The sequence below is a fragment of the Leucopleurus acutus genome, assembly GCF_964270905.1.
Source record: "Leucopleurus acutus genome assembly, chromosome: 1".
NCBI lineage: Eukaryota > Metazoa > Chordata > Mammalia > Artiodactyla > Delphinidae > Leucopleurus > Leucopleurus acutus.
Window position 1 is genome coordinate 36,609,483 of NC_139142.1, and position 25,013 is coordinate 36,634,495.

The 25,013-nt window shown below is 39.8% G+C and overlaps 1 protein-coding gene across 1 annotated transcript in view; it reads right to left on the reverse strand.

Annotated features, from left to right (window-relative positions):
• Positions 1–25,013, reverse strand: part of PPP1R36 (protein phosphatase 1 regulatory subunit 36) — a gene marked incomplete at both ends in the record, with an annotated part of 31,240 nt that extends 6,227 nt beyond the window's left edge. The window contains 9 exon segments of the mRNA XM_082849810.1: positions 6,798–6,932; positions 11,701–11,799; positions 13,954–14,020; positions 14,120–14,217; positions 14,739–14,825; positions 23,911–23,975; positions 24,807–24,812; positions 24,816–24,881; positions 24,963–25,013. Coding sequence (XP_082705936.1) covers positions 6,798–6,932; positions 11,701–11,799; positions 13,954–14,020; positions 14,120–14,217; positions 14,739–14,825; positions 23,911–23,975; positions 24,807–24,812; positions 24,816–24,881; positions 24,963–25,013 — 674 coding nt within the window.

Genomic DNA, 25,013 nt, shown 5'->3' on the forward strand with positions numbered 1-25,013 from the left:
TGAGCCACAACTACTGCACCTGCGTGCTGCAACTACTGAAGCCCGCGTGCCTAGATCCCGTGCTCCGCAACGAGAAGCCACAGCAATGAGAAGCCCGTGCACCACAACGAAGAGTAGACCCCACTCGCCACAACTAGAGAAAGCCTGCACTCAGCAACGAAGACCCAACACAGCCAAAAATAAATAAATTTATTTTTTAAAAATCTCTAATTATGATACATTTACAGTTTGTTTTTCATCCCCAAATTAGTTTGCAATGCCTATGTTCTTTTAAAAATTGAACAATATGGGCAATAAATTTAAAAAAAATTTTTAGAGTGTTTTTTTAACCTTGTTATGGACTGAATGGTTGTGTCTCCCCCTACCACCCTAATGCATACGTTGAAGCCCTTAAACCCCCCAATGTGGTGGTGCTTAGGGGCAGGGCCTTTGGGAGATAATTGGGTTTAGATGAGGTCATGAAGGTGGGGCCCCATAATGGGATTTTTGTCCTTTTAAGAAGAGGAAGCGAGACTAGGGTTCTCTCTCTCCACCATGGGGGACACAGTAAGAAGGCAGCTATCTGCAAGCCAGGAAGAGGACCCTCACCAGAACCTGACAATGCTGGCATCCTGGCCTCAGGCTTCCAATTTCTATCATTTAAGCCATCCAATCTGTGACAATTTGTTATGGTAGCCTGAGCTGACTGATACAAAACTTAAATTCTAGTTTTCTTAATTAGAAGTGACACTTTAAAGAGAGAAGAAATTAATGTTGAGAAAAGGTGATTTTTACAAGTGATTAAATAGGAAAATTTATAAAGCTATTATTTTACTATAATACCTTTCTTAAAAGTTCTGTCAAGAAGAGAAAACACCACTTCTTCCTAATTAAGGGAGTCTGTGGCAAGCTGAATCTCTACCAGCAGCTCTAGGGACCTGGAAAGGCCTTCTGTATTTGGGCCACAGGAGTGTTTTTTGATGCTTAACTCTCAATCCCCAATTTTAAATCTCTCTCTATTCCTTCTACTACTACACCTCACAAGAAAGTTCTGACCAGGCCAAAGGGAAGCCCTCAAGCCAGTCACCCACCCGAGGAGTCCCATGTCTGGCAGGAATAAGCCTGCTTTAGTGTCCCCGCTGCCCTCAGACATTGGCTGGAGACAGTCCATGGGAAGAGTGGCCTCAGCACAAACCTGGTGGTGGATTCAGAGTGCAGCAGCAGGGGTCGCTGGTCAATTACACCCTGCACTGTAGCAGATCTGAGTGGTACGTTTTCATGGCTGCCGCACTGGAAGACAGCACTAAACCTGTCAACTCCATAAAAGAACTGAACATAGCCGTGAAAACTCTCAAGAGCAGAAATGATGTAGTAGAATAAAGAATGGATGTTGCTGGAGATGTATTAAGAGGGCATTCCCAAATCATGGTAAACCACACAAAGTGAATCACAGAGATGGTAGACATGGGAAGCAGACTGAGTATAGCTACCACTGTGGACAAGAGGGGTGCAAGAGAAGAGAAATGGCCAACAATGCCAAAATATAACCAAAAAACAAAGACAATGAGCCTGAACTGAAAATACATTGATATAAACATCAATAAATATCAAGTCCCTATTTGAGAGAAATCTCACGTGCATTTTTGTTTTTAAACTTTATAGAGCAATGTATGTCCTTATCAATAGCCAAGAAGAGTGGAGAGAACATATGCTTTTGCCCCTTAGACCCTGGAGAAGCCTGGAGAGAACCTATTCCAACTAAACAATGACGTTCTTAAACCAATACAGTCTCTGTCCCACCTGATGTTTCTCTTTGTAGGTGGAAGGAAAAGGTTCAAGACTCAGAAAAACTGAAAAAAGAAAAAATTGAACCACATGGAATTGTTATAAAGTTCACTACATGAAAGGGTAGAAATCCACACTCACATGAAAGACATTAAAATGCAGATAGAGTAAAATGTTTAGTAAAGGTTAATGGTAATGATAAAAAATAAAGTAAAATAAATTGGAAAAACCAGGTGAGAACAGCAAAGTATAATATAGAATTTCATTAAGCGTTTTAGATTCTCAAACTATAACAAAGCAGTGGGGACAAATCATACAACCTTAAGAGAGAACAGGAAAACAGTAAATATCATAGTCTAGGTCTCAAAAGATGCAACAACTTGTTTGATAATGCAAGGCACTTTTTTTTTTTTTTTTTGGCTGTGTTGGGTCTTTGTTGCTGCGCATGGGCTTTCTCTAGTTTCAGCGAGTGGGGGATACTCTTTGTTGCAGTGCACCGGCTTCTCATTGCGGTGGCTTCTCTTGTTGCAGAGCACGGGCTCTAGGCGCACGGGCTTCAGTAGTTGTGGCACACGGGCTCAGTAGTTCTGGCTCACGGGCTCTAGAGTGCAGGCTCAATAGTTGTGCTGCACAGGCTTAGCTGCTGCGTGGCATGTGGGATCTTCCTGGACCAGGGATCGAACCCGTATCCCCTGTATTGGCAGGTGGATTCTTAACCACTGTGCCACGAGGGAAGTCCTCCATATTGCAAGGCACTTTTTAAATCGCCCATAGTCCCTTTACTCTAACAAATTATCTGTTTTTCCATTTATTTTCTTGTCCATAGTAACATCTATTCTTGAACAGGACTTTCAAAATTTAAACATATACATCATATTTAAATATGCATTCTCTTTGACCCGGGAATTCTACTGTAAAAAATTTATCTTTAGGACAAACTAGACAAGTACATCAAATATAGGTATAAGAAAGTTCATTGCAGTGTTATTCCTAATATTTAAAAAGGAAATATTCCAACTGTTCATCAATAAGTTAAACATATTTGGAATACCAGGAAGCCATTAAAGGTGATGTTGTAGAGTTATATTTACTACCAAATTCCACAGATTAATAGCAATAACAGTAATAACAACAAAAAAGGAATAATAACTAACTTTACTGAATACATAGTATGTGCCAAGGATGGGTCTCAGTGTTTTCTATGTATTATATCATGTAATTTTCACAGCTGGTCTATTAAGTAAGTATGTTATTGGGTACATTTTACAGGTGTAATGTTATAGAATAATAAATTCTATTTATTTATGTAAAATTGTGTGTCTGGGTGTGCATATAGAGATGTCTGAAAGGATAATAAATGAAATGTTGACAACAGATTTACCCTTTCCTTTTTATGTATTGATTAATTATTGTACACGACTATGCATTAATTTTATAAAAAGAAAGAACAAAACTATTTTTGAACATATAGGGAAACAAGGAGTTATTTTTCTCGACATGATAAATAATTCATCACTTAAACTAAGGGTCAATACAATAAGTAAATAGCATGTGCTAGCTTATTCTCTTTTATAACAGAAAAAAATAAGGTTGACTTCAGTCACTTCTTTAATGGTATTAGATACAGGAAATGCTACTACTATAGCTAATTAAAAATTTTAAATATGACTCTAGGAAAAAATGAAATTAAAAACTACCTTTTACAGATGATATGATTATATACCTAGAAAATCCTAGGAGATAAATTAAAATTTTACATAGGCAGGAAATGTGTTTAACATATGTGTCATTGGTTATGACATAAACTGATAAAACCAAATGCATTCTTATATATTTTTGTCATCAAAAATATATTACCAAACATGCATCAACAGGGAAATAATCAGTTAATGATAATAAGTCCGTAATATCCATGGTTTAAGAACTATTCCATTTTTAAAAAAGAATACGGTAGATCTATGTGGGGATCTCTCTTCTGGGGAGAGATTGATATTGAAGGATGGTGGAGGAAGTAGGAGACTTTAACTTTTAAAAAAGAATATGGTAGATCTATGTGTACTAATCTTCAAAAATATCCAAGATTTATAAGTGAAAAAAGCACATTTCAAAATGACAACATAGCATTAATCCGATGTATTTAACAACAATGTAAGTGCATACGTATAATTGGATAGAAAACCAAGAGGACATACATCGAGCCAGAAGTAACAGTACTTACTTCTGGGGAGAGATTGATATTGAAGGATGGTGGAGGAAGTAGGAGACTTTAACTTTTAACTCTGCAATACTAACTATAAACTATATACGTAACTATTTAAATTTTTTACCCTTCGGATATGTTCATGAAGTACTTATACAATTAAAAACAAATAAATAAACCCAAACTTCACATTGGTATTTAAAAAATTGATTACGTGAATACATAAGTGCTAATCTAATTTAGGACCACACAAATTTCTTTAACGATTACTATGTAAAACTTTAATGGACAAAATAAAGAACAATATGAATAAATGGAGAATACAACTTAAAGCTCTTTGAGAGGATTCAATATAGCAAAGATGACACTATTTCCTAAGCTAAAGTATAGGTCTTAATACAATAAACAATAAAAGGTTCTTGGTAGATATTGCTTAGAACTTGATTAATAGTGAAATTGATCTCAAATAGGCAAGATCACCAAATATAAGGTTTCTGGAGGTAATAGGAGTGAGTACTTGTTTTCAGCTAAATCACCTCCTTTCCAGCCCAGCTCACTGCCTGCACTCCCTGAGGTCCACTGCTCCTCGCCTTTCCTGCTTTGGGTGCCCAATCTCTGTCTATACCTCTATTGCAACAGTCACTGGTCTCCTTACCTGATGCCTCCTCCAATAGACTGTATGCTCCTTGAAAGGAGAGACCATTTTCCTTGTACCCTGGCACTTAGCACCACGATTACCACAGAGCAATAATGTTTGTTGAATAAAGCAAAGCAAAATACAAGCTGTATAGTTCTGATGTTTAAAAGAGAAAAACTAATCAAAAAAATTCAATAGGAATTCCCTAAAATGGGTTAAAACATTAGAAAAATTCAACATCTAATAAACAAGAAATGTTACAGTGGAAAAAATCACTAATAAATATTACAGGAAAGTTGGCTATTAGTAAAGAAAAAATATCTTAGATTCATAGCTCATCTGATCAGATATAACAAATTTCAAATGGATGAAAGCTTTTTTTTTTTAATCCTTTTTTTTTTTTTTTGCGGTACGCGGGCCTCTCACTGTTGTGGCCTCTCCTGCTGCGGAGCCCAGGCTCCGGACGCGCAGGCTCAGCGGCCATGGCTCACGGGCCCAGCCACTCCGCGGCTTGTGGGATCTTCCCAGACCGGGGCACGAACCCGTGTCCCCTGCATCGGCAGGCGGACTCTCAACCACTGTGCCACCAGGGAAGCCCTTTAATCCTATTTTTAAAAACTAAGAAAGAAAGGTGAGGAGTTTAGCCTGGAAATGAACAGAATGAACCCAGGAATGCAAGAACTTGTATGACTATTGAATAGCATCAGAAACAAGGTGGAAATGTTCAAATAAATAAAAACTTAAAACATTTTCATAATGTGTAAAAACGTAAATATCAAAATGAAAGCAACAAACTAGAAAAAACAAGTAACCAATCCTTGTTATATGAAATATAAATTATACAAATTCCCAGTTTCCACTTGATAGATGGTTAAAACTAGAGGAGGAACAGGCAATAAATTATTTTACACAAAAAAAGAACACAAACTCTGTAGTCATGAAAAATATTCAATCAAATAAAATATCCTTAAGATTTTTATATACCTTTAAGCTATCAGAAATATTAAACTAATAAAAACAAGTATGCTTATTGCTTATGGTGATAAAGAATGTTTTAATCTTTTTAAAGGACAATCTGGCAATATGTAACAAGAGCTATAAAATTGTTCATGCCTTCCAGATAAGTGCATTCTGGGTAATAAGCCATAAGTAAACAGCCCAAATGAACAAAGTTATTTATATAAAGATATTCAATGCAAAAACATTAGAAAGCAGAAAAACTGAAACCACACAGATGTACACAAGAGGAATGGTTAAGCAAACTGGTATATTATACAACAGAATGACTACAGTTGTTATTCAAAGTGGTAGGTGAGATTATGTAAGCAGAATAATAGAAGAAGGTACACAGAAAAAATGTGGAACACAGAAAAGTATGTACAATACAAATATTTGTATTTTGAAAATGTGGGGGAATGTGGAGAGAGAGAAATCATGTATTGGGTTCTTTTCCAATAAAGTTTTTAAAAAATGTAAAAGGTCTGGCGATGACCATGGCATGGATCTTGAGCCTGTTGTGAAACTACTACTTAAGAGAAGGAGATTTTGGGTTAAGGATTGGAGTTTTCTCTCCTGTGACCCCGAACTTTCCTGTGATAAGATACTTTAAAATTTTAATTACAGTGGTGTATGAACTGTTATCCTAAGGTAAAAATTGCCTTCCCACAAACAGGGTCATCTTACAACTCCCACCTTACGCACTTATACCCACAACTGTTGCTGCAAAACAAGCAGCAGAAGGGGAGGGGACACACCCAATACCCGCTTCAACACTGGCCCATCACTCGGCCTCCTGCCCAAGGCAGCCAAGTGGCCCTTGTCGGACAGCAAGAAGCCTTCCTGGCAGAAAGCAAGATTTCATTGAACTGATATAACCTGAGAGAAATTTATACCCAAATAGTAGAAGGTTGTTAAAACATCTGCCACACCTGAAACTAACACGATATTGTAAATCAACTTTAATTTGAAAAAAGAAAAAAATATATCAGCCAAGATTCTGGGATTCTTCTTATACTCATTTGGCTCTCTCAAACAAGATGTCACATGTGTTTGGGACAGAGTCTCAGCTGAGGCCAGTGATTCTGTACAACAAAAAAGGAACCTTTCTCAGGGGCACCAAAAGTCAAAGCTGAGGGTTGTAAGGATGTGGATCTACACACAAGTGAAGATCTAACAAAATCCTAAGTGGGGACTTACTTTCCGCAGCACATGTGATGCTTATCAGGCATTCCCAAGCCCAGGACGAGGACACAGTACTTCTGTGCCAAGTATTTCTGTGCTGCTTCTAACTTACTGATAATCAATTCCATCTCTTTTTTCTCTACAAGGCCCCTGAAAAGAAAAACAATAATCTGTATTAATGTTGGCAAATGTCTATATTAATTAGTAAAAAGTCAGAAGTATAAACTATTTTGAAAGAAACCTGAGTCAACACACCTCACTTATCATTTCATTTATTTTATTTGAGCTGTGGCAGAGAAAGTTCCTCAAAGCCCTTTGATATTTATCATTGTAATCAGCATCTCAAGTTTATGCTGAATATTCACTTTTTTAATAGATTCTTTATAAATTGTATATGTATCCTCAATTTTATACACAGGAAGTCCTAATTTATATAGAACAGCTCAACTAACAAATTCCCTATACTAGTTTCTGTGGCAGTTAGCAGCCAATTTTCCTGCTGTTTTGCTAGAACAGCCATGGAGACTCTTTCCCACCTTAGCTTCCCCTGGGTTTCTGATGTTATTACTAAGTTCGGGGGCTCCATGTTTGAACTACTCGATGTTTGTCCACCCTCAGTTCTGTGTTTGCTAAGGAGGCATCTGTGGAATACCACTCTGGGAACTCTGGCATCAATTACAATCACCTTGCTTCCCTGTGAAAACACAGCCCCAGTTCCAATTGAATTGCAAATGTACTTTCTAAAAGGCAACGTGTTTTTAGGTTACAGCATGTCTGAAGCCTAATTTTAGACATTTTTGCTGTACAGTACAGTAGGAAACATTGCCGACAATACATTCCAATGATTGCTATTGAAAAATGAAGTGTCACTAACTTTGTCCCTGCCTTTTTATTTTCAGATAGATAAAAGCCAATCGAAATGCACTCTAAACAAGAAAGACAACCTGCCCCTTCTGATGTTAACCACTAGACTGACTGCATGAGGATAAGCTGTGGGGAAAGGTGGTGGGTTTAAGGATAATACGGATGTTTCAAAGCACAAAACATTATCACTGTGGTGAGAAGGCCTGTGAGTAATTGGAATAAAATGAGTTTCTGGAATAGATAAGGTGGGTTCCAACTTTAAATGCCCAAATATCATATAAACCCAACACACACACCCACGAGCACCCCGGTGACCATCACTGTGCCTGCCTCCCTGTTGCCTTCCCTCATCCTCACCCCTGCTTTGCCAGACCTGCCTATAGTTAATCTCTTCTTCTGCTGTTGAAAACAAAGCAAACCAAACAACAACGAAGAAATGCTTTGAAACGTTTCCGCCAATGGTTCTCAAGTTTTAATATATGTAAGAATTGCCTGGGGTATTTGCTAAAAGTGCAAATTCCCAAGGGCAACCCCTCTTCCAGATTTTGGTTCAGTAGGTCTGGGTAGAGCCTGGCATTTAAAATAAACACAGGGGTCTTCCCTGGTGGCGCAGTGGTTGAGAGTCCGCCTGCCAATGCAGGGGACACGGGTTCGTGCCCCGGTCCGGGAGGATCCCACATGCCGCGGAGCGGTTGGGCCCGTGAGCCATGGCCGCTGAGCCTGCGCGTCCGGAGCCTGTGCTCCGCAACGGGAGAGGCCACAACAGTGAGAGGCCCGCGTACCGCAAAGAAGAAAAAATAAATAAATAAATAAAAAATAAACCCAGGTATAACCCTTTGGAAAAATTTTTAGTAATAATTTCAAGTGCCATACAATTGGTCATAAACTTTGATCCAATAATCTCTCCTGGAAATTTATTCTTTGTAGAAGATCATCCAAAGTTAGGGGAGAAATCTAAAGCATGAAGATATTCAATGCCATTATTATTTATCTATTTGACTATCAGAAAAACTGGAGACTCCCAAAATATATAAAATAGAGGGATAATAGGAGTAGTAATACAGGCTGTAGTAATAGAGCCAAGTACTATTTAAGGATTTGACATTAACCTAACATATGAGTCCCCCCGTGGGATTGAAGCCAGGCACCAAAGTCTGTACCCTTAACCACTATACTACATTGCTTCTTAATAGGTAGGTCAATAAGTTATTAACATACAGTAGCTTGATGGAAAGTTATGCCACCATTAAAAATTATGATTACAACGATTGTAATAACTTGAAAATACTTATGATGTTTAAAACTGCATACATAATTGTACCTTTGTTCAGAAGCTGTAAGTCCTAATTACAAATGGATAAACTCAGGGACAGAGAGCCGAGTTCATTGGTAAGGGATGTGGGGACACCACACAGTGGTTTAGGCAGAGACTTTGGAGTTAGAGACCTGGATTCTAGCCTCAGCTCCATCACTAACTTGGCATGTACAACAGCCATTTAACCTCTCTGAGCCTTAGTTTCATCATCCGTTAAATGGGGATAAGGTTTTTTCTTCTGGAATTAGGGCATTTAGTCATCTAAGACCATCAAAGTGTATCTTTAATATCCTTCTGTAACTCTTCCTGCTCTCCTCTCACAGGTTATAGGCTTTCCTTCCAAGGGCCAACCACTAGGCTAAGATAATATGCATTAACTCATCTAATCTGGACAATAACTGTAATGTGAATGCTACTATTATCCCTATGTTATAGCTCACTATTTTGACGGAAATTAATTTTTTTCTTAAAGTTATTTATATCCAGATATCTCAATGTAATTTATATTTGTTTCTATTATAATAAATAAACCAACTGACTACTGGAAGCTTGAAAATGAAAAGTTGTTATGCTTTTTTTAGAATCACACAACAGAACCATTAATTTTAAGGCTTGGATTTTTCTTTGTCATTCTGTAACTGATTCCTTCCATGAAAGTCTACCATATATCACTGGGTTCTAATAATTTTTAGTATATTTTATTTTATTATTTTTTAATAATTTTTAAAATTTATTTATGGCTGCATTGTGTCTTCATTGCTGTGTGCGGGCTTTCTCTAGTTGTGGCGAGCAGGGGCTACTCTTCGTTGTGGTGCACAGGCTTCTCATTGTGGTGGCTTCTTTTGTTGCGGAGCATGGGCTCTAGGTGCGTGGGCTTCAGTAGTTGTGGCACGCGGGCTTAGCTGCCCCGCAGCGTGTGGGATCTTCCCAGACCAGGGCTCAAACTCGTGTCCCCTGCATTGGCAGGCGGATTCTTAACCACTGTGCCACCAGGGAAGCCCTTTAGTATATTTTTAAAATAACTAAGAAACCTTTCTTCTGTTATCTATTTCTATAAATTAAGAAATTAAACAATGTCTTTGCTTTTTTAAAAAATTTTTATTGGAGTATAGTTGCCTTACAATATTGTGTTAGTTTCTACTGTTCAGCAAAGTGAATCAGCTATACATATACTCATATCCCCTCTTTTTTGGATTTCCTTCCCATTTATGTCACCACAGGACACTGAGTAGAGTTCCCTGAGCTATACAGTAGGTTCTCATTAGTTATCTATTTTATACATAGTATCAAGAGTGTATGTATGTCAATCCCAATCTCCCAATTCATCCCGCCCCCCCAACGTCTCTGCTTGATTAGCAACAATCCACAGAATTAGAAAAAAACATACAAAATATAAGCTAATATGCTATCAAAATCTAATAAATTTCTTCTTTGGAAATAGTTAAGACTCCTCAAACCTTCTGAGCCCACAGCTGGCTTGAGCCCATTTGCTTGCTACCACAGAAACACTTCATGTTCTCTGGCTGCTCTGCTAGATGTTGCATATTATAATGGCTTTACTGTAGTAGTAGTGTTTGAATTATTTATTTGGTTCTTTACAAAACTGCTATCCCAAGACATTTATCTATCCACAAAATTTTTCAAACTGCTTGTTTATATGCAAGGATTTTGCATTTTGAAAACATTCTACAACAACAAATTGATGACTCTATCCAGCATTCCTAACAGCAAAATCACTGGGTCGGTTCCACATATACTGGGGAGGGCAGCCTGGGCACTGGGAAAGTTCCATGGCTTGCAAAGGTCACCAAGCCTGAGAGGCATTGTTCTGCTCAGGACTCTGAGTTCCCAGATTCTTGCCCTGTATAGCTCCGAGCCACCTCCACCTAAAGTGATTAAATTCTTCACATGTAGCCTAAGAAGTCGTTTTCTTCTATGATATGTAATATCATTTTGGTCATATCTGTTAATTTTTTAAATTCTTAGTTTTTTTCATTAGATGCTTACAAAGCCTTTAGCAAGAACTTTGTAAGCAAGACAAACACAGAAACAATATCTCTATCTGCACTGTCCAATATGGTAGCTGTGAGCCACATGTAGCTACTGAGCACTGACTGTGGCTAGTCTAAATTGAGGTATATTGTATTTGTAAAATAGACACCATTTCAAACACTTACTACAAAAATGTAAAGTATTTCATCAATAACTTCCTAGTATTGACTACAGGTTGCAATGATAATATTTTTGAGTCATTGGGTTAAATAAGATATCTTGTTAAAATTAATTTCACATGTATCTTTACATTTTAAAAATATGGCATCAGAAAAGTTTAAATTACATATATGGCTCTCACATATTGGGCATACTCCTCTATTGGGCAGTGCTGGTCTATATTATTTGCAATATTTAGTTAACAGAATACCCATCTGAATTATTCAGTGAGCCTTAGAACTGGTGAACCCCTCCCTGTAAAATGTTTTAGCATACTCCAAGATTTTTAAATTTCCATCATCTCTTTACCCTAGACAAAAGTTAGTTTTAATACTGGCAGTGATAAAGCTTTAAAGTGCACTACAGGGAATTCCCTGGCAGTCCAGTGGTTAGGACTCGGTGTTTTCACTGCCAGGGCTCCGGGTTCGATCCCAGGTCGGGGAACTAACATCCCGGAAGCTGCGTGGCGTGGCCAAAAATAAATAAATCAATCAATAAAAATAAAGTACACTACAAAATTCTACTTACACCACACAGCTTTTGGGTTTCTTTTCCTGTGAGATTTTTTCCAAGTAATAATATAAATAGTACAACAATGCCATGAGGAAATCGTCAAGATTCTTATTCCTATGGGGAGATTAAAAGAAAATAATGAAAACATATTTCAAACATAAAGCTTGTCATAAAAAAATATATGGGCACACAAGAATAAGTAGAAACACATGTTACCATACCCATCACACAACTAATTTACCATTTAAAATTCTATCTACTATAACTGTTGAAGATATAAGAAACCTGATTTTCATAAACAAAATTTTTTGAGAGGTCACAACTGAATTATAGTTTTGCTTACCAATTAGTTTTCATTTTTAAAGTGTTTTTATAATACAGGTAATTTTTTGTTGTTGTTTAAAAAATGTACACAAATGTGGGCTTTCCTGGTGGCACAGTGGTTGAGAGTCCGCCTGCCGATGCAAGGGACACGGGTTCGTGCCCCGGTCCGGGAAGATCCCACATGCCGCGGAGCGGCTGAGCCCGTGAGCCATGGCCGCTGAGCCTGCGCGTCCAGAGCCTGTGCTCCTCAACAGGAGAGGCCACAACAGTGAGAGGCCCACGTACCGCAAAAAAAAAAAAAAAAAAGTACACAAATGTAACAAGTAAAAAGACTCTCCCCTCACTCCTTTGTCACTATCCTACTCCTTAGTGGTAGCCACTGTTAAGAGTTTGGCATGAATCCGTCCTAAACCTTCTAGAGCATAGGCAATCACATATAAGGTCCTCCCCCACCAGCACACGTACATATGCATGAATATATGCCTTACTTTTTTTTTTTTGGTAACAAATGGGATAATGCGGTATATACAAGTCTTTGCAACTTGCTTCTGTCACTTACCTGTGTAACATGGACCTCTTTCCATGATACCATGTATAGATTTTCCTCACTTTTTTAAACAGGTGGATAAAGTATGCTATAGCTCATAATTTATTTAACTAATCCTCTACTGATGGATATTTGGGTTTTTAAAAAATATTATAGACATTGCTGCAGTAATTATTCTTATAGCCACATCTCTGAGTAACTTCCTAGAAGTGAAATTGCTAGGACATAGAATATCTGCACATTAAAGTTTCATAAGTTTTGCTCTCCAAAAAGACTGCATCAATTTACAATCCTATCTCATTTGTTTTAAAACTAGAAGGCTTTGTTTTCTTTCTAAATATTCTTACAAGATTTTTGCTGCTTCCTTTCTAACCCCAAACGGAAATTCTTACTCTGGCATGCATTCCTTAACCATACCTTGAGAGCAGGATGAAGATGAGCATTGCAGACTTTTTTTTCACAGTATTGATAACTACCTGTCCTAGGTTGGGTTCTCCCAGAAACACACCATGAGACAGATTTGCGAGTAAGTAGTTTATTAGGAAGTGATCACAAGAAACATCAGTAGGGGAGTGGGGAGGTGAGATGGAAAGGGGGTGTTAACAAGTTCGTTATCACCGTGGACCAATGTAGTTCAGTACCATGAGGGACTCTAGGAGACAGCGTAGAAAACTTAGAGTTATCCTGACAGATGGAAGCTGGGATATTTATCTACCAACTCTCCCTCCAGCATATCACTGATTGGAGGCTGCTTCTCTGGCACTGACTTCCTAGTGCCCCAAGCTTGTCCTGTAGCCCTGCTGCAGGCTGAGTGTGCTCCTGCCATAGAATAAAGCTTCAGGCAGAGAATCTCAGGTGTTTGCCAGATGCGGCCTTTACTGAATGCTGAGGGAGTCTGTGGGCGCTGCCCACAGCATAGGATACCCAACTCTCACTGAGCACTTACAAGTGCAGCTGCCAGGAGAAGCACCTTCCACGTACAGCCACGTGGAGACACCATTACTTCCAATTTTGTATCCAAGGAAACTGAGGCTCGGGAAGATCCCAAAGCTCACCCAGAGTCACACACCTAGTACTTGTTGGGGCTGCCAAACCTAACTAGTGGAGAAAACTGATCTTCAGTAAATGAGTATACCCTTGAACCAACACATATGTAGCGCAGTCTCAATGGGACTCTGACGACGTGCTCACCATACTCCTTGCCCTGGACTTTATTGGGGGCTCCTGTAACTTCTGGCTTCCTCTCTTTGGTCTCAGTCTTGGAAACTGAATCCTGAGAGAATGGCTTGCATAGAGCCAGCCCTTTCTCCAAAGATCAGATTTGTCATCCCTTATCAGATGGGATGATTTCAAAATAAAGGATAAAAGATCTAAAATGTCTCACAAGCATTACCTACCTCAGAAATGTTGTAAAAGAACAGATATGCTGCATCTCAGTATCTTGTAGCAAAAGCAAAGCAACATCTGAAAGGAGAGAAGATGGATAATTGAAAGAGGGACAAAGAGCTGCCTTAGAGGTTGACACCAGGTAATACATGTAAGGATGATGAAGCAGTTACTCACATTTAGCATCGAGGAGTGTAACATTGCCCTGCTGACTTCGTTTCTCTAAGCCTTTGGGTGACTTGTCATCTCTTAAAGCAAACCTTTTATCTGTCAACCTGTTTTGGGGATATAACAGTCTATAGTAGTGCTTTGAAAGGTTTTAGTTGTATTTTATCTACCCTGAGGCACATGGGGTGTTTACTATAAAGTAAGGAGACACTGAGTGTCATGTGTGGGTTTCATTTAATGTAGGATCATTTTGGAATACATTTTATTAAACATTATATTTACTATGCTAAGGGTAGGAGGAATGCACACTGCCTTACATAAAAGGTAAATACCAATTTGATCCAAAATAGATCATTTAAATCATCTATTTTTGGCATAGCTATCATTTTCAGATTTTTTTTTAAAGAAGCTGAAAATTTGCTAATAGCCGAATTATCACAGGGATACATCATTGGGATGATTGTAACTCCCACCGTAACTGTGAAATACTGCATGTTCCTTCCTTGATGGCTATTTGCATTTCAACCTAGGATGACGGGAATGATATTTTCTTAGAGTCTGCAGAGGCTTAAGCCATTCTGCTGAGAGGTGCTATCAGCAACACTGCCATGGTGCTAAGTTAAGCTACCTGTCTGAAGCTGGACCATCAATTTCAGCAAAGTGAACTGCTTTGCCTTTCTTTCCTCTTTCTCTGAGTTCTACTGCAGGTGTAAAACTGTAATAGAAATGAGAAAATTAGGAACTTAACCTTTTCCCGGGGGAAACTAATCAGAGCATGACCATAGCTCATGGAACCTGAGGACCAGCACATAATTGTGAGTGTCCTGGAGAGAATCTGAGGCACAGCTGTACTTAATTCATTTATTTACATGTGGTACAATCATCTAGAAAAAGACGAAAAGATCAGACTTTATATTCAGCCTTGACGTATCACTAGCCCCCTGAATACCACCATACACAAAACACTTCCATCTGAAAATGCTGCAGTAACTTCAGAAGAAACAGAAAGCTCGTGATCAGTTTGGAAGGATTTTTTGATTTACTGAGTACTTGTTATGTGCTTCTAAGCATGACCTCATTCAATCTTCACAGCAACTCTATTAGGAAAATGTTACTATTATTACAATTTTTACACATGAGAAAGATTGAACCTTAGAAAGATATTAAGTAACTGGACCAAGATCACTTAACAAGTGCCGAAGCCAGGACCGGGCACAGGTTCTCTAGCCACAGAGCCATGTGTGCACCCGCCAGGCAGTCCTGCCCCCCGAGCAGCCACCTCGTTATCACTGCTGTGGACTCTTCTAGAAGCTTGAGGATCTCGAAGAAGGTTTCAGGACCCTTTACTTAATTCAGGGTTGCTTTGACTCTATAGTTTTTGTACAAGAATTACCAAGCAGTAATGGGCCTAACTAACAATGGACCACAATTAAGCAACAAATAAATGTGTACTGAGGCCATACTCTGTGTCAGGCATTGCTATAACATTGAAAATAAGTGGTGTCTGATTACAGTCAATGCACAGACTCTCAGGATTATCAGCAAATGCTTAATAGGAAAACAGAGAAAAGCGTTTTGAAGACTAGCAGGATGTGGTTCCTGCCTCATAGAGAGTTCATTTTCTAGAACTGTGGTGTCTACCAAATACATTGGTTTGGTGACCATTGTGGATTATGACGTTTATTTTTCTGCCTGAAACAATGCCATGTTGATAACACCACCCAGAAGCTTAATCTCTGCCCACAGTTACATGTCTCTCTGTCAAGTTTAAGCATAGATATAGTAAGTAGACGCACTTTTCCCCAGATTTTAGTCATTCCCTAATCATGCATATATACTCTTTATCATCTCTTTGTCAACACAACAGTTTTGAAACAACTTCCTTTAAAATTTTTCTGGGATTGGTTACCCACAAAGTCATCATTTTAGAGAAATACCTCCCATGGGAATGATAAAGTTAACCAGTTTGGTACTTTCTTCTTCCAGGAGTTTTTGCCAACATCCTGGCAATATTCAGGTTGTAGACTAGGTTAGAATCTAAAAGCATGTACACGGTATCACCTCAAGGGAATGATTTTTTGTATTTTTCTTTCTTTTCAGACCACTGGCACCAAGTTGGTTAGTGGATGTAGAAATTTCTAAACTTTTCATTCTTTCTTGTCCTCTTCTTATCACTGGTCTCCAAGGATTGGGTATTTAGAGGGAAGGTGTGCTGAAATACTGAGGAGGTGGCAGGAAAAAAGAAATGAAAGGATACCAAATGGTGATGGTGGGTACCTCCAAAGATAGATGGGGCAGAGAGGAGGCGTAGTGATGAAGAGAGCTATCTTCCACAGCTGTATACTTCTGTATTATTTCAGGTTATTTTAATGACAAGAATGTATTGATTTATTATCTGCGTTCCTAAAAAAAAAGTTGATAGAGGTATAGAGGAAGAAACAGTACATTGTTGATACATTCTATTGACAGGCCATTTAGATAGCCTTTAACAAAATCCTCAATTCCCCCAAACATTCAGACATTTTCTAAGAGCTCTTTGAAGTCCATTCTACTTGCTGGATATCTAATGTGTGGCATTAATAGAACCACCCTAAACAAGAACACAAAGTTGTTTTCAGTTTTCTCTTGGACCGTCACAACATTCTGGCCACTTACAAGCCATTGGCTCTTAACTTTCCTAACAGGCTAAAGAAAACTCAGGTCACCAGCCCTTCCCAGGGTTTCTCTTCTCTAGAAGATGAGAGAATATAGATAGAAACACCCAATTTCAGTTAGTGTCAAATGAAATTGCTTCCCCCCTAACCTTGCCTCAGTCCCATCCCTATAATTCAACATTTTTTACCCTATTAGTTAGTTTGCCTGAGTTGATTTGAGACAAGAGAGCCTTAAGGTAAGGAAAGGATACATTTGGATCAGGTCTATGAACTAAGTCAAATGAACTTAGAATTATAAAATCATAAGATCATAGAATTTGGGGGTTAGAAGACATCTAAAAGATCATCTGGTACATGGCTATCATTTTACTGATGGAGAACTAAGGCTCAGAGAGGCTGACCATGTCTCAGTATTTGAAACTTGTGGCAGGTAGTGCCTGCTCTTAGGCAGTAGTCTGGCATTTACTGCGAAACCTCTAGTCCTTATTCTCTGACCTCTGGACACGTCTTCCCACACTTGCCTGAGTGGCTTTTCACTTGACTGAAGTCATTCTCCGGATCAGATGGTGAGATGGATGTCTCTTTGTGAGTGTCCTGCCATAGCTCTAAAAGCAGCCTATGCTCACAGTGCATTTGGAATCACTAAGAAGCATCACTAGTAATAATTAAAAATTGTCCTTTGAACTGCACCTCTGATTGGCTGCCAAACCACAGTCTGACCTAGATCTGTACCTCCTTCCGGTCTCCGTAGCCTCCCTCTCAATCTGGCAACACATTTAGAATCACAGACCACACTGTGTTGATGTGATTTCCTAATATCACAGCACAGTCACATCATTTCCCTTTGCCCTGAAATAAATGAGAAAAAGTAGTCATATTTTCTCCTAGAACCCATCACTAAAATGCGGAGGGCTGGACCACTCCTGGCTTCCACACCAGTTAGAGCTCTTCAGTGGTTACTAGAGTCTTTGGTTAGGCTGTGTTGAAAAACAAGAGAAGTTCGAGGTTTCTGGAGGTGTAGTTTCCTTGGCTGTATGTCCTCAGGGGAGTCCACGACCTTGGCAAACACTCAGACAGGCGGCTGGTTCTCTCCCAGCTGGGAGTAGGGGGCACTTGCAACATGAATGGCTAGGACTACAGACACTGTGTCAGAGAGAAGCATGCCTTGTTGGTTGGCCCATTACTTCCCCATTTAAAACCTTTCAATCCCCCCCCACCCCCGACCCCACGTAGCCTCTGAATAAAGTTTAAATTCGTCAGCATGGTCTGTAAGACCTTTCACGATCTTGCCCTGGTTTAAAACTTCTACTTCCTCTCTTAACACTCGCCTGGAGCTCTACACCCAGCGTACTGACCACTTGCAGTCCCAAATGTGTCTGGGGCTCTGCACGTGCTGTTCCTTCTGCCTAGAACGCACTCGCCTACTCCACAACCAGAGCTCCCTTTGCCTTGCCAACACCTTCTCCTCCTCAGGTCTTAGACAGCGCCTCCCCCGGGAAGCCCTCCCTGTCTCTCCTGTCCACAGGCTTCAGGAAATGCCCCCATTTAGGTACTGGGTCAGGGCATTTGGGTGAATGCACGTTTCCGGAGCCCCGGCCCAGCCCAGTGTGGCAGTGGTGGCAGTTACTGAGGAGGGAGCTGGAAAGGGAGCAGCAATCTCGGGGGAATGAGTCAGGGTCGGTAGCACTGCTACCAGAAGATTCTCCTCCCAGTAGTAGCCTGGGAGGGTCTGGTTTACTTTCAGTAAGGAGAGCGGCATAGATATATCTTCCTGCACCTTCAAATTCCCAAGCTTTCCTGTCTCTATTACTTCCTTCCCACCATACTCAGCGGAAACTCTGCTTCTACCTTTTCCAAGCTAATCTGCGCTCTTGATCCCATTCCCACTTTCCTTCTCTTCTCTTCCATCTCTTCTTTCTACCCAAACAAACTCAAAATTTTCCTACCTTTATAACAAAAGCAACAAAAGTCCCTTCCCTAGTACTGGATCCCCTAAAGGCTGCTGTCGCTTTCCTTTTTCACTGGTAAACTTACTGATGAGAAACTAGCAAAAATAGAGACTCTTTATCTCGGATTCTTCTCCTCTAGCTACTGTAATCTGATTTCTGCTCCACTGCCTTCCTGAAATGGCTTCTCACCTAAATCCCCAGCGACCCCTAAATCCAAAGGCTTCTTTTTGCCCCATCCTGAGCTCTCTTTAGCATCTGACATTGCTGACCACACCCCACTCAAATTCCCTTTCTTATTTTGCCTTTGAAGGCCTTTGTGTGTCTCAGGGCTTTCCTCCTGACCCTTCTAATCATGCTTTCTCTTCAGTTAGCTCCTCTTTCTTTGCCTGTCTGCTATTTCTGAGGGCCACGTGAAGACACCTTTCAAAACCTTAAGACATGCACACCGATTAAGAGACATATCAAACCAACTGTAATGTATGGAAATTGTGTGAATCCTGACTGGAACAAACTTTTAAAATATTAGACAATAGGAGACATCTGGATACAAACTGCATATGTGACAATGTTAAGAAATTACCTTTTGTATTTTTAGGCTAGTAAATAGTAATTTAGTTATATTTTTTAATAGAGTGCCTATTTTTTTTGAGATATGTACTGAAATACTTATAGATGAAATGATATGATATCTGGAATTTACTTCAAAATAATCAAGGGGTGGAGAAGATGAGGGTATAGATGATACAAAGTTGACCTTAATTTGGTGACTGTTGATGCTATGCTATGGGTATGTGAGGGTTCATTATCCCATTCTCCCTACTTCTGTTTATGTTTGAAATCTTCCAATATAAAAAGTTTTAAATATTTATATTTAGTTAAAATTTTTAAAATAACACTATAAGAGAAAAAAAGTTGGCAACAAAGTCAGACATACAATGATTTCAGGTACTGGAATTATCAGTCACAGAATGTAAAATAAATATAATCAGTATGTTGAACACAAAAAAATAAAAATAAGGTGGTAAGCCTTAACACTGGTGCACCGGTGGTCTTTGGGGGCAGAACTGTGGCAGAACTCCCCACTTTCTACTTTGTACATTTATATACTTGTTTTTCAACAAGTATGTGCAACTTTGTAATGAGGAAAAAAGATACGGAAATGGAGAGTAAGTTAAAAATGTATGTGTGTGTATACATACATAAAAGAAGATTTGGAAAGCTATACAATAACTGTTACCATGTTAACAGTCATACTCTTTATGTGGGATTGTAAAGTTCTTTTGGTTGTTTTTGCTTAATGGTATTTTCTGGTTTTTAAAAATAATATGATATTTTAAAACTTATTTCATAATTTTTAGAAGTAGGTATTTCCTAGGCTTCTGGCCTCAGTCAGTTCACTTTCCACTGTAATTCTGCACCGGTCCCTCTCAGGAAAACCAAACCTCTGCTTACTGAATTCTTGACCTGGACATCTCACAGGCAGGTCCAGTCAGCCTGTGGAACGCGCAGATACAGAGGGCCGACTGTACTATGTCATTTTATATAAGGGACTTGAGCATCTGCACATTTTGGGACCCGCAGGGGGCGGGGGTGTCTTAGAACCAATCCCCTGCAGATACCAAGGGCCGACTATATCTCAAATTCTGCACACTGAAAAAGTAACCTTGTTACCTTTCACCCTCCATAAACATACCAGATCTGCCACCTTCCTTGTCTCAATAGACAATGCTGTCACCCACTCAGTGACCCAGACGTTCTTGCCTCCTTCCTCCCTTTGTCTCACAGCCAATCTTACCAGCTACTTCCCCCTGCACACAAGGCTGGATTTATCTGAGTTGCCTCTAGCATGACTCTTTGACTCTGTTCTCCTGCAAGTCTCCGTCTCCCCCTTAGACTAATGCATAATTGTCTTGTCTCCCGAGTTCTAATCTTGCCCCTCCACGTTACTATGGGAGAGGGCTTTCTAGAGCACAGATGCAATCCCATGACACATGCTCATAAAGGTTTGTGGAGTGACACCAAACAGAACTGGTGTGAGAACAGTGACTGAACAAGCCTCTGCCTCTGCAGCTTCCATTCTTACCACTGTCTCCTCTCCACCTTCTCTGCCTCAGCCCTGTCTCATCACCACGAATTGGGGTGACATAGTGTCTGCAGCATTGTCTCTGAAAAAAAAGGGCATGTTCCAGCTCATGAGTCCTCTCTGACTTCAGATCTACATTTTAATGTGTGATGGGACATGCTTAGACTTTAAAAGGGAATCAGTATCTACATTTCCAACAAAGCCAAACATTAACTTTGGCCTAAAACATACAAAAGTCTGCTTTCCTTTTCCTTAGCATCACCCCTAGCAGCTGGACTCCCAAGGTAATCCTAATACTCGGGTTTGCCACACAGTTGCTTAAACACAAAGCAGCTCCACTATGAAAAGGTTGCCCCCATCTATTCTTCATGGTAGTCCTCTCCCCATCTTTAACTACACCCAATTTGTGTACTTGATACAGTCTGGTGTTTGGGGGGTTTTATTTTTACACTGTTTAAATTGAGGTATAGCTTCCATCTATGCAGTAAAGCACGTAAATCTTACGTGGACAGCCTGATGAATTTTTTTTTTAACATCTTTATTGGAGTATAATTGCTTTACAATGGTGTGTTAGTTTCTGCTTTATAACAAAGTGAATCAGTTATACATATACATGTTCCCATATCTCTTCCCTCTTGCATCTCCCTCCCTCCCACCCTCCCTACCCCACCCCTCTAGGTGGTCACAAACCACCTAGCTGATCTCCCTGTGCTATGCGGCTGCTTCCCACTAGCTCTCTATTTTACGTTTGGTAGTGTGTATGTCCATGCCACTCTCTCACTTTGTCACAGCTTACCCGTCCCCCTCCCCTTGATGAATTTTCTACTATGTATATACCCATGTAACCACCACGCAAATCAATATATAGTCCATTTCCAGCACCTCAGAAGGTTCTCTTGTACTTTCCCCTGCCAGTTGATAACCCGCAAAAAGTAACCACTATTCTGACCTCTATCAATACAGTCCTTTTCTTTTGTCTGTTACTGTAAACTTTTATATAAATAAAATCATACAATATTTACATTTTTGTGTCTGGCCTTTTTCATTCAACATTATGTCACACAATCTACCTTTTAAATCATACCATCCCATGTATATTCTCCAAAATCAAGTGGGGAATATACATGGGAAATCAATCAAGCCATTTTAAAGAATAATTTGGTAACGAACCAAAAGAAACTTTAGTTTATGAATAGGAATGTTTTATGAATAATAAAGTCAGTGTGAAACTGACATCTGTAAATTCGTTAGTAGGATCATACAGGAAAAAGTGCCACTTGGGGTGGGTTATTATTAGATTAGCACTGAAAAATTAGTTTGAAAAATACTACAAAATAACTTCATTTATAAAGATCAGTAGGTAAAAAGTATGGTGCAATTTTTATCATAAGAAGAGAGGATTGAGATGGCCTTTATATATATATGAAGACTGAGAAAAGAAAATATTGGCACTGAAAATTTGCACCCACATTTTCTTGTGCTTTACCGTGTATATTTTGACTCCTGTGATTATCCTGTCTGTCTAATCTCAGAGCTATCTTGCTGTCTTTGTCACTATCTCACATTCACTAAGTATGATGTTTCAGGAGTTACTCGACTGAATCTTCTGTGACATATCTGAGAAGAAAAATTGAACTCACTGCTGTGGAAATGACAGATTACTCAAACACTGAAATAAATATTCCATGAAATGTAAACTTTTGATTTTGACTTTAATATAATGGTTAGCCTTTAAATTATTCATGTTTAAGTGCTATTAAATATTTAATTATATTTATAATGTAACTATAAATTACATCTGCACAGCCAACTCCTTTTCTGACCTTCAGCCCCATTTGACCAACAGCCTAAGAGATGTGTCCACGTCATAGCAACCTCAAACACATCACCAGTTTTGCCTCTTTTATTCTGTATATGGGGGAAGGGCAATCCCAGCCAACAAATCACCCAAGCCAGACACCTGGGAGCCAACCTAAGCACCTACTTCTTCCTCTCCCTTCACTTTCAGGCACTATATGGTATCAATCAATTCTATCCAAACATCCTGCCAATTTCATCTCTTGCATATTTCTTAGTCCTGCACCCTTTTCTCTCTGACTCTGTTTCTTACCTGGATAACTATTTATAAGCCTCCTACAATTAGCCTTCTAATTGGCCCTGTGCCTCTAGTCTTCCTCTGCTTGAATCTGTTTGGTTGATTGTACTTGTTCAATAAACATTTGGTGAGTGCCTACTCTGTGAAGTTCTGCAGATGGCTCCAGGGACATGAAGATGACTGAAACAGTTCCGGCCATTGAGGTCTTGCGGTCTATCAGAGGGAGACAGTGTATAAAGTGGAAAGGACTTGGATAAATCTTGGTTCAAAATGTCAGTTCTGCTACTTACTGGCTGGATGACTTTGGTTCAGTGGCTTAATCTCACTGAGCCTTGTTTCTTCATCTATGAAATGGAGATATTAGTGCTCACTTTCCATGGCTGTTTTAAGACTCAGAAAAATAAGCAAATGTCTGCGATATAACAGGTGCACAGCAGATAGTGGCTAGTTTTGTTAGTTTAGTGATACACTTTTAATAGAGTCAGTATTTTCTCAATGGAGAACTAAAATTAGTTTTTCTAACCTAATAATTTTACCTTGTAAAATTTACGGTCTACTGCAGCAGGTATAATATATGGTCCCATTAATGTAAAACTCTATTTCTATAACTCAGAAAGGCCATTTTATAAAGTAGTTAAGAATATGGACTGTTAACCAAGTAGACCTAGATTTAAAACATCTTAATCACCTCTGAGCTGTGTGATTTGGCCAAGTCACTTAGTTTCCTTCAAATTTCTTAACCCTTTGACATCAGTTTCTTCATCTGTAAAAGTGGATCAACACGCAGCTGTTTCAAAGGGTTGGTAAACTGATTAGCATGGTGTCTGATACAGAGGAGCAGCTGATAAATGTCATAAGAAGGGGATATCAGGAAGGCTGCCAAAATGGTTATCTCTAGATGCTGCGATTGCAGCAGATATTTATTTTATTCTTTATACTCTTCTGTGCTGCTTGAATTTTTTTATCCCAAACACACGTAATTTTCATAAAAGCTATAATAAAGTTTTGTTAAAATTTACCTTCTGAATTCAAGAGTTCTGGTTTCATCTTTCCAGTACCACATCCCTAATCGTAATCCCAACTGCTGTAAAATGAAATGATTGCAGCAAAGATAAAGGTTCAATTTACAATCCACATGTCACAATGAACTTTTAACAATAATTCTCACTAGTTGCTATTTAACTCTATTCAATAAAGGTGTAGAGTCTTAAACTTTTTTTTTTTAACTTGAAGCCAGGATTTTATCTTTTTTGATTGTTTTTGGGTGTAGTTTCACTAGAAAGGAAGGAAGGGAGGAAAGTAGGGGAGAAAGGAAGGAAGGGAAAGAAGAGAGGAAGGCTAGGAGGCTGTGTCATCTCATCATAGTAATTTACTGATTAACTGGGACTCAGACCACAATAAACTGGTGCCCAAGGCAGCCCCAATCTTTCAGAGGAGTTAGACAGCAACTCTAATCCTGACCCCACCCTTCGGAGGAAGTGGGCGAAGTACCAGGTTATCCTTTCCAAGCCATGGTAGCTACCAGCCTCCAGCCTCTCCTCTGGGGATCCCACCCAGGGCAGGACCCCTTCCTCCGCAGGCCGGCTATTTATTTTCCAGCCAACCAATTAGAGTTGGTGCGGTGGAACTTTCCTATACCTAGATATCTGTGGGGGGAGCCGGAATTCAATTCTGACCGTTTGCCGAACGCACCTCCATCGTCTGGTTTTTGTAGACAACTAAGCCCAAGTCTCCTCGAGTGAGGTTCGCCCCAGGCTAAGGCGGCGCCCCTGCCTGGGGAGGGCGGAGAGCAGGGCCTTGGCCGAGGGAATGGAGGGCGTCGCTGCACCGCCACCGAGCCGCCGTCGGGCGCCGCGGGCGGGAGGGGGTCGGCTTTCCACCCGCCGCGGGCTGGGGGCGGCCCAGGTGCACTTACATCCGGCTAGTCGGCCTGCGAGTCCAACCGCCGCCTCCTCGAATAAAACTCGGGCACACGATACGTGGCCTTCCGCTGGCCGCATTAGACCGACCGTCGCGGAGGCAACTAACTGCCCGTGAGCGCTGAGAAACCCCGCCGACGTTGGGCGGGGGCGGGACCCTGCTTCCTCCGCGGCGGTGGCGGGTGGGCGTCACTGCTGCCCAT